The 14,949-nt window shown below is 36.7% G+C and overlaps 1 protein-coding gene across 1 annotated transcript; it reads left to right on the top strand.

Annotated features, from left to right (window-relative positions):
- Positions 1–358: 358 nt before the first annotated feature.
- Positions 359–14,304, top strand: cdc42l (cell division cycle 42, like). Its single transcript, XM_079837837.1, has 6 exons — positions 359–439; positions 1,359–1,463; positions 1,694–1,766; positions 2,623–2,732; positions 11,764–11,961; positions 12,072–14,304. Exons 2-6 carry the CDS (start codon positions 1,359–1,361, stop codon positions 12,159–12,161), a joined length of 576 nt encoding a protein of 191 aa, XP_079693963.1. The 5' UTR covers positions 359–439; the 3' UTR covers positions 12,162–14,304.
- Positions 14,305–14,949: the final 645 nt, after the last annotated feature.

Below are 14,949 nucleotides of genomic sequence, written 5' to 3'. Positions count from 1 at the left end.
CCCTCGTGTGTTCATGATGAGAATTATTTAATTAAACATTTTATTTATTGATATAATATTTAGGCAAATAGAAATAGACAAAATTGCATTTTACTAGCATTTTCAAACCTTTGGACCACACGTTTTCCATTCTTCACTATTCTGGAGGATGTGTGTTTTTCTTTTTGGGTGTATTTTTTTATTTATTTTACCATTTGAAATTATAAATGAAATATGCTTACAATACAGATACTGCCAAAAGCACTCTAGAGTCTAACTGTAAAGGAAAAATGTGCCTAGCGGCCATTTGAGAGGAACTGCAGGCTGTGTTGGGCGTGAGCGCAGAGTGGGCAGGCTGATTTTTGCAGAATCTACAACTGGACGTTTTTCGCTTTCATTCGCGTCAGATTGATACTCTCAAACCCGGACGTAACCAACGCCTAGTCGCCGGAGAGGAACGGTAAGCAGTTCTCAATCTATAGCATTATTTTATACGGTTTTTAACCGATCAACTTGTAGTTAAACAGTACACGTCCTAGGTCAGGCTTTACCGTTGTGTAATTTTGATTTAGGATGATTTGTGGCCCTCTCGGCAGTGCTAGCGCGTTAGCTTAGCCTCGCAGCATCCTGTCGCCTTCTTTACACAAAACTTTGATTTACTTCACTGCTGACAAATCACTTCAGGATTATTTTCGTTTTTTTATAACCACCACAAACTTCCAATTTCTTCGCCATTCACTATAGTATTCAATTAAGTAGATTTATCAGGTGAAGTGTTTAACTTTATTGGTAGGGGAAGAAAGTGGAATTCAATTATTCTAGAGTAACATCCGACTTTTATTATTAATAAAATACGTTGCGTGTCATGTTTAGAAAAATCAGCATGAATTCGCGATAAACAGGATCTTTAGTGATTTACTTTTAAGCTATAAGGTATTCGTTTGTTTTATACCCAAATTGGTCTTCAAATATAGTAATTAATAAATAAATACGAACAGTTTAAATTAGGTCTAATGTGAATGAGTAAAATAATTCAGAAACGGTAATGAAGCTGATAAGCTGGCGATATTGTTAGTGCGAGTATGACAGTGACAAAGCCTTCCTCTAAGCAGCGTTAATATGCGGAAGCAAATAAAATCAGACACATTCTTGTAGATGTCTTTCTGTATGCCTGCCCTTGTCTCTGAAATCAAATCACATCACTTAGTGCTATTGACAATTCTGGTAAATGCCTTCACCCTGCCTAATTGTGTAACAGTTGAGACGGTGAACGCTGGAACTAAACGAAACAAATGATTCCTAAATGAGGTATTTCTGAATCCCATGAGGCCCAATACCAGCGATAACGTGATTTCCAACCTTTCTCTCTCGCCATATAGATGCAGACCATAAAGTGTGTGGTGGTTGGAGATGGAGCTGTCGGAAAAACCTGCCTTCTCATCTCATACACAACCAACAAATTCCCCTCTGAATATGTTCCCACGGTAACGGAGTAAAGGGTGGTGGGCTCTGGGTCAGAGATTTGGGGAAGGGGGGCACAGTGATCGAATGATCGAGTAATAATGGCAGCTATTATCTATTGTGTGCCTTGTGTATGTGTATGTGTATGTCAAAGGATACTTGATTAGATTATTGTAGAAACATTTTTATTATTAGATCTGTGGTGATGTCTTAAAAAAAATTGTGATCTGCAATTATATATTTCTGTTTGCAGGTGTTTGATAACTATGCTGTAACAGTGATGATCGGAGGGGAACCGTATACACTGGGGCTTTTCGACACAGCAGGTAATGCGTTCTGGGGCTTTGTTTACTCTGGACATTAATCTGATTTGATTGTCTACACTGTCATTTTTTTTTGTAAAGATGTCTGATTTGGTCAGCCAGTATAGTCTGTATCTAGTTTAGTCTAGTATATCAACTTCGGTTACACTAAAATTGACTTAAGTGTCAACATGATGCCAAGAGACATGAGAGAATAGCTGTCGATGTGAAAAATGATTGACAACTGGAAATTTGGCCTCATTTTTATCTTGTCACGGCGCTGAACTCATGAGAGAAGTGACAGGCATTTTATGTAACAATTCATACTGTGTTTTGAACCGCTGACTCATTTGCTTATTCACTATTCACTATCTAGTGAATGCCACATAGTTCAGAATATGAAGAGTGGAAATGTGTATTCGGATACGGGTTTAGGCATTAATACACATATGTATGCCACAGCCTGAAGAAGATAACTATTTTATGTCCGACCTGGATGTTCAGATGGAAATAGGATTTATTAAAGGGATAGTTCACCCAAAAAGGAAAATTATATCATCACTTACTCTACTATGGAAGTCACTGGCTACCGTCAACTGTCTGGTTACCAAAAATAGAATTAAAATTGAAAACTTTATTTTAATTGGTAGTAATATTTCACATTATTACTGTCTTTACTGTATTTTTGATTAAAAAAATGTTTCAAAAACATAAAAAAAACCTAACAGACACCAAACTTGTGAATGGTAGTGTACATTAATGTATCATTTCCTCTTGCTGTTTTTCAAGATGGATTGAATTTCTCTTCAGTCTTGGCTGTTGTGTTCAAAAGCTGCAGAGGAGAGGTGGTAATGAACTACATCTATTTCTGTTCTCTCAGGTCAGGAAGACTACGACAGACTTCGGCCTCTCAGTTATCCGCAGACAGACGTCTTCCTTGTTTGCTTCTCTGTTGTTTCTCCTTCCTCCTTTGAGAATGTGAAAGAGAAGGTGGGTGTTTATTAAATGCTTTGTTTTCTTGCTCGTCTCACTGTTTGGGCATCAGAACATGGAAGACCCTTCTTTCTCTGATAGGCTTATTGACAGTTGTTACTGGTGGTATACTAATACTATGGAATGATTTAGTGTTTAAATGTTCAGTTTACTATTACCCCATATCTATGGCATGGTATCATGGACGGATGCATTACAGTGTTGATGCATGCTTTGACAGCATGGTATGTTTCATACAGTCAGGTTTAACTTTGATGACAATGACGTCACCTGTTTAGTGTCATTAAAACACTCTTTAGCAGTACCTGATTTTCCTGCTGGACTTGGAGAATGGAACTCATGTGAATAGTTCTATTGGTCTATTTAAACTGATCAGTGCGTACATGAAAAGCACAGTCATTACTGAGACGCATCAGGTTTATGTAGAAACTTTTTTTCTGATGTTTGTTTGTCAGATGTGGTTTTCTCTTCAGATTTATAGTGTGAAGTCCTTAAAGGTCCTGTTCTTCGTGATCCCATTTTTCAAACTTTAGTTAGTGTGTAATGTTGCTGTTAGAGCATATATAATACCTGTAAAATTATAAAGCTCAAAGTTCAATGCCAAGCGAGATATTTTATTTAATATAATACGCAAAAAAGGGTGCATGGTCTTGTTGCTCTCCCTCGTGGAGAAGAGGAAGTGTTGCGTTCGGTTGCGTTTGTCGCCATGTCGTCCAGACTGTTATTTTCATCCCGGAGTCAAATCACCTTTGTTTGGCCTTCAGGGGCTGTAGTTTGAGCGCGTTCATCTCCCCGTTATGGTAAGAGCCGTGACCTTTCCGGGCAACGTGCGCTAAGCTGCTGTCGAATCACAACACGGGAACCGCTGGCACAATCAGAACTCGTTACGTGTTTCGGAAGGAGGGACTTCATAGAACAGGGAAATCTTTCAAGCCGTTTTGAGGACAGTGAAAACAGCGGTATACAGATAATTAAATTGTGTGAAAAATACTGTTTTTTTACACGTGAAACGCGTTGTATTGCACACTGTAAACACAATCAAAGCTTCAAAAAAACAGGAAAAACGGGACCTTTAAAGGAATAGTTCCCCAAAAAAATACTCATCCCCAAGCCATTCTAGGTGTATATGACTTTCTTCTTTTAGCCAAATATAGAGTTATATTAAATAAAATCCTGACTCTTCCCTCTTTTGTAATGGCATTGGATAGTGTCTGTTTTTGAAGCTCTAAAAAGCCCATCCATCCATCATAAATCCATCCATATGACCATCCTCCAGTGGTTTAGTAAATGCCATCTGAAGCGAAGCAATTGGGTTTTTGTAAGAAAAATATCTAGATATCGACCGATATATCGATTTCCTGATATTTTTCCCGATATTTAAGCATTTTCCTGATATTTTTCCCGATATTTAAGCATTTTCTCATAATCTGGTATCGGTTTTGTAATATCGGATTCACCAAGAAAATTTTGTGATCATTTTGAGTATTGCGTACAAGCCTGCCATTAAAGCACTGCGTCTGAGGAGAGATGAGTCAACGGTGTTCAAAGGTAAAATAACTTGCATCCCTTAATCAATAAACTTTATTTAACATAACAGCCAGTAATGCACAAATGAGAAGCCCAAATAAGATGTTATAAGATGCTGCTATGTAGTTTAAACTTGGTGCTAAAAATAGAGACAAACTTGTAATCCATCATGTCCCAATGAAGACGTAACTTTACATGAATTAATAAAACAGCCATGAATAAGAGCATGTTGGAGCATGTCTCTCTCTGTTTATGCTCATCTCGTGAAGTTGCGTTCAACCGTTCAACTCACCGGGTTGATGCTCCAGCATAGTCACCGTATTCAATTGCATCTTTTAACAAGACCCACTTGTTTAAAACTCTTTAAATTATATTAACGTCTGCTATATAACATTTATATAACAAACATCAAAATAATTACAGCTCTGTGGAAATGAATTATTAGGCCTATCTCCGTGAGAGACATTCTGTGAAAACGCATAGATGAAAACAGCACTCGAATCATTAGTATTTCATAATCTAGACCGACAAAAATATTATTAATAATTCTGATAATGTGCCAGTCTGCCAGATGAGATGGACTCTGTAATGGCTATGATGTATTCGCGGTTTCCATTTGAAAACATTAGACTTTGTAAATGTATTTTGCCTCTTGTTAATATGCTGTTGTTATAAATAAAAATATGCCACAGCATTAATGTTAAAGAGACTTTGCACTGTATAAAATAAAAAAAGCACTCTTTCAGACTATTTATTGATATAGAAGTGTGTTTTGTTCTGTATGTAACCATGGAGTGAAATTGTAAAAATAACAGTGTTTAAAAAGTGCAGTTCAGTGCTGTTGCTATAATAAAAAAACAAAAACAGAAATAACACAATAAATAAATATTGGTTCTATATATCGGTTATCGGGCACATAAACATGCAAATAAAAGTTATAAAAAAAAATCTATATCGGTCAATCTCTAAAAATATCTATACTATAACCACTGGATTCCGCCAACGACCGTACTTGCATTCATGAGAGACTCAAGTTCTGGTGGATGGGTGACCTCTGACCAGACGTATGATAAAGGAGTAGCGTAAGCTTAGGTGAGAATTGACAAACGTGGAAGCACGGAGTATAGAGCAAAACAAAAGGCTGGTCACAAATTAGAAGTCTGAAATGAGAAGTTTTAAAGTAAGATGTCTATGTAAGAGTAGAGGAGCTACGTCATATGTCGGGTCAGGGGTCACCCTTCTGCCGGAACTAGACTCTTTCGTGAACACATTGCCGAAAGCCAGTGAATTATAGTATAGATATTTTTCTTACAAGAACCCATCGCTTCGCTTCAGAAGGCGTTTATTAAACCACTGAGCAGCCCTCCACAATGTGAGTAAATCTCTTGCATATATGACTAAATGTTCATGCTAGGTGACTAAAATAATGTCTATCATTAGCCACTGGCTAATAAATTCTTAGATTTCAATGGCCAGTGTTTGAGGTAGAGGCTAAGTGTAAGTTTAACACCGATATATTTACACTCTGACCGAGTGCTTGAGTTTTGAAGTGTGAATGCGCCCAACTCGCTGTCGCTTAGCTGAGAGCACTCAGTGTTTCTCTCTTGCACGCAAAGAGAGAGAGTGATAACATCCTAACATACCACATAGAAATGATGCACTACATGTAAATAATGCTCTCTGTTGTATGTGTAAAAGGCAATCTCATTGGCTACTGTATCAGTATTAGTATTATTGTTTTTTTACAGAAACACTGAAAGACCAACAATGTCTCAAGCGTTAACACCAGTCGCAAGTTCTGTTAAAATGACAAATATGCATTCATACATGGTTACCTCATTTTAGTTCTAATTATGTAAGTTCTATCATAAAATAAATGCTTGATTGACTGATGTTACTTATAGATCATATCACATATGAATTACTGAAACACTTATAGATCATATCACATATGAATGTATCTTTATGTAAAAAGCTGTGTCATTTAAAAAATGTACTAGCCAATGGCGATTTTATTGCCAAGGCGTTCGTAGAGGGTTTTTTAAGACTTATGGATTATGATGGATGGATGTGCTTTTTGGAGCTTCAAAAACTCTGATGCTATTCAATGTCATTACAAAGTTGGGATATTATTTGATGTAACTTTGATTTGTGCTCGGCTGAAAGAAGAAAGTCATATACACCTAGGATATGGCTAGAGGGCGAGTAAATTATGGCATAATTTTCATTTTTCTGCTTTCTTCTTTAAGATATGTTGCTATTACCATATTGTTTCGATTATAAGACAACAACAACAAAAGACAACAAAAAAAACAACAACAAAAAAACCGGTTTGTCTTATATTCAGGGTCTAGACTTTTACATGTCAATAATACACCTGCAACAATAGGTGGCGTCAAATACACGTAAAACGAGTTTGCCAAGAAATACGGTGCGTCAGAGTGTAATGTTAGAAGATTGCGAGTGCAAAAAAAACCAAACAGTCAAAGAAAAGCTTACCGTGCCTCGCTGCTGGGACCAAACTTCCCTCATACTTGATTTTAAAATGTTAGAAGGTAACCAGAATTCAATCTACCGTAAGATTTCACTTCTACTGTTAAGGACATTTTGCTAGGCTACATGGTTTTCACTGATGGATACACATTGATTAATACTGATGAGACGTATAGCCTAATTGTTATATAATAATTTTTATGGTATGTTTGTTTTTAAATGTGATCGTTGGTACAATTTACCAGTATTTACCATACTTTCAATACAAAGATTCTTATAAAAATCTTAAAAATACAAAAATTGTCATCTTATAGTCTGAACAATACGATTATATTACAGTATGATATTATGTACATATAATCTTGAATAAGTGATTGATCAGTTGCAGCATTCTGTGATCAAATATAGTTTTATAGAATGACTGTTTAACACCCTATTTGAGGAACTGATTTTCTACCCACTATGCAGTGGTAGTTTCATATTTGCCATTTCACTTCAGTCTTGCATAAAACTCAAATCAATATTTCACATCTATTTATGTGGCAGCAAAAACGAACCAAAACCACTAAGGTGTTGAGGAAGAAAAAAATAACTTCTGTGAAAATAACTTCTGGTGTCAATCATCCTTGAAACTTACTGAATTTTATTTGTAATCCACTGAAAATGTCAAACATTTCTTGATACATCTGACGATGTATTGTGTGGTCAACAAAATATATGTGCTCCCACAACAGGTGTTTTAACCCCACTTAATTAATGACACTCCCCCTTTTTCCCATAGTCACATGAAATTCACTTTAAACATTGCAGAACTGAAGTGGAAAATTTGTGTGGAAATGGGCATCACAGATTGAAGGGTTAGTTCACCCAAAAATATAAATTCTGTCATTAATTCTCACCCTCTTGCCATTCCAAACCCCTAAGACCTTTGTTGATATTCCGAACACAAATTAAGATATTTTTGATGAAATCCGAGAGCTCTTTGGCCCCTCACACTTTCAAGGCCCAGAAAGGTGGGAAAGACATCATTAAAATAGTCCATGTGACTCCAGTGGTTCAACCTCAATGTTATGAAACAACAAGAATAATTTGTGTGCGCAAAAAACAAACAAAATAATGACTTTATTCAAAAATGTATTCTCGTCTGTGCCGGTCTCCTACACAGTTTACGTTGTAAATACAGTGCAGTGCTTTCAAAGTGCTACGGCAGAATGGCAGCTCACCATTGGCTAGCTCCTGTGTCAGCATGACACGCATGCGTTGTGGTGCTCACATGAACAGCATCGACCAACTGGAGTCACATGGACTATTTTAACGATGTCTTTCCCACCTTTCTGGGCCTTGAAAGTGTTAATTACATTGCTGTCTATGGAGCTCTTGGATTTCCTCAAAAATAACTTATTTTGTGCTCCGAAGATGAACAAAGGTCTTGCGGGCACGACATGAGTGTAATTAATGACAGAATTTTCATTTTTGTGATTTTTCTTTTAGATAAAATTTTACAAAAAAAAGTAATATATGTATCGTTTTTTACACACACACACACACACACACACACACACACACACACACACACACACACACACACACACACACACACACACACACACACACACACACACACACACACACACACACACTACCATTCAAAAGTTTGGGGTTGGTAAGGACTTTTTATGTTTTTGAAAGAACTCATGTTTATTTTTGATGAATAGAAAGTTCAGAAGAACAGCATTTAATTGAAATTGAAATATTTTGTAACATTATAAATGTCTTTACTGTCACTTTTGATCAATTCTAGGGATGCACCGATATGATTTTTTTGGGGCCGATACCAATTTTATCAAACAATTATTGGCCGATATTTGTCACATGCCCTCTTATTTAAAATTTTGTCAATAAAATGGATAGCGTTTTGATCATGTTTTAGATCGGCAAAGTAAAAAACAACATGTGTTAACTTGTAGCCTACTAGCTAGTGTATTGCTGCATTATCAAATAATCTCCAATGAACAGACTGGATCCATTTAACATTCAGCAGGTCAACATAAATGCATAAATACAACAGAACAAAGATGTATATGAAATAAACAGTGCTTTTTATTAGGGCTGAACGATATGGACAAAATTTCATATCTCGATTTTCATGCCAGATATCTCGATATCGATACAATACGATATGACTACGTGTTCGGTGAAAACCAGAATCTGAATTAAAATGTGTTTGATTTAAGCCTACATTTTAAAAATTTGTGTCAGAAAATGTATTGTTTTTAAGCCTTTGGCACGTACGATCACACGGGTGTAATCAGTCTAGGCTGGTCCTGGAGCGCATGATCAAGTGCATCACCTGATCAACAGAGACAGGCGCGCTCAGAGCTGTCATGTATCACAACTTTTCAGTGTTTTCAACCACATACTGTTTATTTTAGGTTTCAAACATATAAATTCACATAAGTACAAAAAAAACAACACATTTAGAGTTTGTAAAATACACACTGATGTCTATGGAAGAGGTAATAATAATCCTTTCCATTATAATTAGACACGTTTTATTCATATCAGATAAACATTGTAAGTAACTTCAATGTTTGCTCTATTCTATTCCCAGTTCACCAGCCACTTACTTTTAAGTATTTCGGGAGAAGTGGATGAATTCACATGTTGAAAACATAGAGGTTGTAAATCCAACAGATCCGATTCTCTGAACTGCGTCTGCGGCACAAACTAATGCTGCCTTCACGTGCTATCAGAAATTTGATGATTCCGACTTCTGAAATCGTGATTACGAGCGCATTGCATTCAAGTTTCAAAATGTGAGGGCGTTCATGTGCAATGTTTACCTAGGAAACTCGTATTTACGATAATTCCGAGAGCACGTGAAGGCAGCATTACACGGCGGCGCCCATCGCGCATACAGCTCAACTAACGCGATCGTTATAAAGGTGTTTAAACAACAATATACTTCCACTTGCATGTATTTGACAATCGGAATATCAGATATTTCATGCCATAGCTAACACATTTGTGAATATTCTCAATAAAAAAGGAAAAAATGACAAAAGCAGATCATCATTCATTCAGCGCTGTTGCTGCTGCGTTGTCACGTGACAAGCAATGGCGTGTCACCATGGAAACGCCGCCCCCCTCTCAAGTCCCTGTAGTGTGTGCGCGCTGGCTTTAGCGGTGCATTCAAGGGCACTCGTAAAAATGATGTTTGTTGTGACTGCCAGAGTTGTATGCAGGGCGAGCGCGGAGAGGGGAAATATCGCTATATCGTTGCTTTTTTCGATAGTAATATCTTGAAAGTTCATATCTAGATATAGATACGATAACGATATATCGTTCAGCCCTACTTTTTATTTAGGTTTAACAGTTTTCAGGTACAGAAATAAAGTAAACAAATGTTAAATAGCACTGCATATTCTGCACTGTATAAACTAAATGTGTATATATTATTATTACTTTGAGACGTAGCTAAATTCTACTGGACAACATTAATATATTTCTGTCACAACTAAACTGAACTTTTATTTTGATGGGTTGTCGTGAAGACCTTCGAGTTTCTGTGTGTGTGTGTGTGTGTGTGTGTGTGTGTTTATGATATGGTAATTTTGTCGAATTAAACAGTAAATTGCTCATGACGTCACTGGACATGATGTAAATTGATCAAAAATTGTCCGATAAATATCGGCGGCCGGTGCATCTCCATTCAGTGCGTACTTGCTGAATGAAAGCATTTGTTTCTTTTAAAAAAAAAAAAAAAAAGAGTACTGACCCTGAACATTTAATCGAACATTTCGATCATCGATCTTTTTATTTGATGAACAGACTGATTTTAGGCTTTTATTCACATAAAACTCGATCAACGTCAGTTGTGGTAAACGGACGCTCAAGCATGTTCGCTTGATGTGCGAGAACCAATGAGGTTCATTCTAGTGTTATGCAGCACATTTGAGCTTCTGCAAAAACCAATGAGGTTTGTGGTCATGCATAAAGCAAGTACGCTGATCAATGTTTATGTGTGAATAAGAGCCTAAATTCCATCTGTTCATCATCTAAAGTGATCAAGTCTCTTTAGAAAATTTGGTCTAAATTTGGTTATCAGAAAAAAAAATTGTCAGCACTATGATTTCATATTTGATTCATATTTTGATCATATTTCACTATTTAAAATTGCGAATAAAATTACTTCCTTTGCGTTTTTGACTCTTGACTTGTTATCTGAAGGAAAAATAAGATTTTGAATGTTTTTGATCATGCTGATTTGTCCACAGTGAAGTTTAGCCGATGGATGTGTTTGAGTGCGTTTGTGATGAGCGGATCACGGTTATATCTGTGGGTCAGGCGGACCAAATAATAAAACATAACATTGTAATAAGTTACAGGTGGATGAGAGAGAAATGATTAATGTGTTGATTTTATTAAAGACATGGAACTCTCATTTCACTGTAAAACGCAACGAACGTGTCACTCTTTCAGTATCGGTTCCAAAACCAGCGCCTCTTCAGGGAAAACAAATCAAAGATGACATATGCCTAGATCACCTCCTAATGGACAGTATATAAAACACAAAAGGAAAAACCCTACATGAGATATTGCTTAATAACTTAACAGTTTTACCTAAAAATATACACTAACTAAATTTTCCAACATAATGAAAATAGTTTTTTTCGTCAGGTACTACTTTAACCAATTAAAAACAAAAGGAAGGAAAGTTAAGTAACGTGTGGGAGTGTTTTAGTGAAGTAGTTTAACAGGACGAATCAAGTGTTGGGTAGCCTATGTGAAGCGCTCTATGTATATGACAAAAAAATGAATAAAGCCTACAGTGAAGAAAAGTGCGGGGAAAAACCTGAAGAGTGCCTGCCCAAAGGGCTACCAGCGATTTTTGAAATTTTGCGAGTCCTGCTAAATTTGTTGGGATGTTTGTTTCTGATTGTGCTATGATAAATGGCTTTCTATACTCCGTCTCACCTTTCCTTTTTTATCTTCTCTTTTCTCTAAGTGGGTACCGGAGATCTCTCACCACTGTCCACGCACTCCATTCCTTCTGGTGGGCACTCAGGTTGACCTGAGGGATGATAGTAACACTGTGGAAAAACTTGCCAAAAACAAGCAGCGCCCCATATCGCCTGAGAGCGGGGAGAAGCTGGCCAGAGACCTCAGAGCTGTCAAATACGTGGAGTGCTCCGCCCTCACACAGGTAAAAGAGCAACCGCACACACCTATGATGACATAACAGCCTTCCTCGCTTATCATCACCCATGTGACCTACTGCAAATTATTTTTCATTTTACGATCTCTTTCTTACAGAGAGGCCTGAAAAATGTATTCGACGAGGCGATACTCGCTGCCCTTGAACCTCCGGAGACCAAACCCAAGAAGCGCTGCGTCCTTTTGTAGGAACACAAGCAGTGGGTGATGCGCTCACTCCAACTAGGCAGAGAAAAGGAAAAGTTCTTGTGGGGTTTTTAAGTTTGTTAGGGCTTGGATTTGGAGTTGAGTTATTATTGGGAAAAATCATGGGAGCAAAACAGCAAAAAAAAAGAAAAGAAAACGTAATACTGGAGAAATTTGGCAACAAAAATGGTATTGCAAACAAATAAATGCACACTGTGCCTTTCTGAATGTTTCTAGAAGAACTGAAGAAATTAGAGAACCCTGGAACCAATAACACCCCTACAAATATAACTATGAAAAAAAAATACGGGCGCACTTTATGCATGTGATGCCTAGAGAACATCATATAGATTCAATTTAATGCTTTAAAGTGTCAGTTTATCGATCCCCCCCAAAAAAGTGTGACAGTGGCACAAATACATGAGATTAAATGCTTCAGGTTTCTGATCGCCATCAAAAATGAATTATTTGAAATGCTTTCGCTGGACAAACGCCGCTTTTGTCCCTGACACATGCTTTGCTCTAAGCTGCACAATGTCTAGAAACAGCACATTTCATAAAGTGTAAAGCCGAACATGCCGACTGCTCTGATGGGCGCTTCTTCAGGACTCGGCTATTTGCTCTGTAACCTGTGGATAGTGTGTGTGCAGTAAGCTGATTTCAGCTTTCTTGAATCTCTTCAGTTGAGCATTTTCGCTACATTGCAAAATTGCCATGGACACAAAAGCAATTCTTGACAAATTTGCATTTTAGTGTTGTTATAGGGTCTGCTTTCAGTTTTTAATGTTGCGTTTTTGCCAGTTCTAGACGCTGGACTCACACGACACCTCTAGGCAGGTTCTGTCCTATATGTGGTCACTTACTGTTGTTAATGCGTACTGGACTGGATCTGGCACAAAGCAAGCTAACGTTATTGGTTTGGGCGTATAATTAGCTCTAATCACTGACGATGGCGTTGAGATAGAACATATACAAAAATAAACAGTAACAATTTTAGATATTTTAATTATTAAAAACAGTTTTAATGTTGGATCAGAGTGTTATGGCCATAGAAATCTCACACTATGGCCACATCCCCTCCGAAATGATGTGTTATATGGTTTATAAGAGAGTTTGGGACTTTATGTGGGAGCCAATGGATTCTGAGTTCACAAGCTTTTGTTTCTTCCTGTATGAGCCAGACTGTTCTCTTCTTCTGTGGTTCATGCTCCTAGAATCTCTCTTAAGTGCATTTACTCTAGAGCCACGCAGTGCCTTCTGCTGGCCGTTTAGAAAACTGAATTCCTTTTTTTTTTCTTTTTCTTTTTCTTGCTTTTCTTTTCTTTTTTTATGACGATGTATTAAATGTATTACTGTTTTTCTCTTGGGTGAATGAATTTAGTGGTGACACATTTTGAAACTTGAGTTTTTTTTATGACTTTTTTTATTTTATTTTAGTTTTTTTTTTTGCTAGAGTACCATTTGATTGTGATTTATTAATAAAATAACAATTTGAAATGTAATATTTTGAATAACTGATCTTAACAGTCGTGTGAGTAAAAAGGAGGAGGATAACTGATGATGACGGTTTAAAATGTGGCCTTTTCTTAGTCAAGTTCTGCGGTGTTTGGAATCTCACTATATTTGTAATAAAAATGGTGCGACTGACACAGCTGTTTTTGTATCCTGCTTATTAGATGATTATGGGATTGTGTGGTGTGTGTCAGCAGACAAACGTAAAAAAAGTACACTGTCGTTCAAAAGTTTGAGGTTAGCAAGTTGTTTTTTTAAAACCGAATTTATACTTTTATTCATCTAGGATGCATAGATTGATCAAGTGACCGTAAAGACTTTTAGAATGTTACAAAAGATTTCCATTTCAAATAAATGCTGTTCTTTTGAACTTTCTATTCATCAAAGTATCCTGGAAAAAAAATGTGTTTCCACAAAAATATGACCAGAAAAACGTTAAGAAATGTTTCTTATGAACTAATTCTGCATATTAGAATTGTATGAAGGATTATTTGACACTGAGGACTGGAGAAATGATGCTGAACATTCAGCTCTGCCATCACAGGAATAAAATACATTTTCAAAATAAAAATCTAATGGAAAAGTTATGTTTTTACTGAATTTTTGGTCCAATAAATGCAGCCTCTGTGAGCATGAGACGACTTTCAAAAAATCTCACTGACCCCAAACTTTAGTGTAAATATTATTTGTTTAAAATGTATCAATCCATGATTAACAAACACAACCACTTTCCACATTTAAGTTTTCAAACAACTTTATTTTATGACATATAGATTATAAAAATGAGACCATGGTAATAAACAAGCCTCTATGCAAAAGGACACGCTGAAACAAAACAGCTGAAGCAGAAGAGTTTGCAGGTGGAACTTTCCATCCAGAGATAATGCCGCACAGGCATGATGAACTCAAATAAATAAACACAGCAAAACTGAAATGAAATTATAAATACAGTAAACCGGGAGAGAGCAACTCTAGACTAGAATTTAATGCTACGGCCTCCGACTAAACTAACATTATTCTCCTGCCGTTATTCAGGGGTTAATCTCGGCTTTAAGAGCGTTGTCTGAGCAAGTTAGTTAATGGTTTTTGAGCATTTAAGAAATGTAATGGTGTCTGTGTGTTCCCTTCAACAAAAGTTCAAGATTAAAACAATTGTAATGTATAGTTACATTTGAAGTCACCAAATTCAGGACATAATGCAGGATGTTTTGGATAGATCTGGTTTGTTCTTTATCATGTGGGCATTAATGCAGGTTGGCATGAGATGAAGTGCTTCTGG

The sequence above is a fragment of the Gobio gobio genome (genome assembly GCF_949357685.1).
Source record: "Gobio gobio genome assembly, chromosome: 15".
Classification (NCBI taxonomy): Eukaryota; Metazoa; Chordata; class Actinopteri; order Cypriniformes; family Gobionidae; genus Gobio; species Gobio gobio.
Note: the sequence above shows the minus strand (reverse complement) of the source record. Positions and strands in the feature narration are given on the sequence as shown.

Bases quoted from the DNA above. Each gene is read 5' to 3' on its own strand.
- cdc42l (XM_079837837.1), top strand. From the start codon at position 1,359: ATGCAGACCATAAAGTGTGTGGTGGTTGGAGATGGAGCTGTCGGAAAA. The intron at 2,733-11,763 runs GTGGGTGTTTAT...CTTTTCTCTAAG, and splicing joins TTGAGAATGTGAAAGAGAAG to TGGGTACCGGAGATCTCTCA. The intron at 11,962-12,071 runs GTAAAAGAGCAA...TCTTTCTTACAG, and splicing joins AGTGCTCCGCCCTCACACAG to AGAGGCCTGAAAAATGTATT.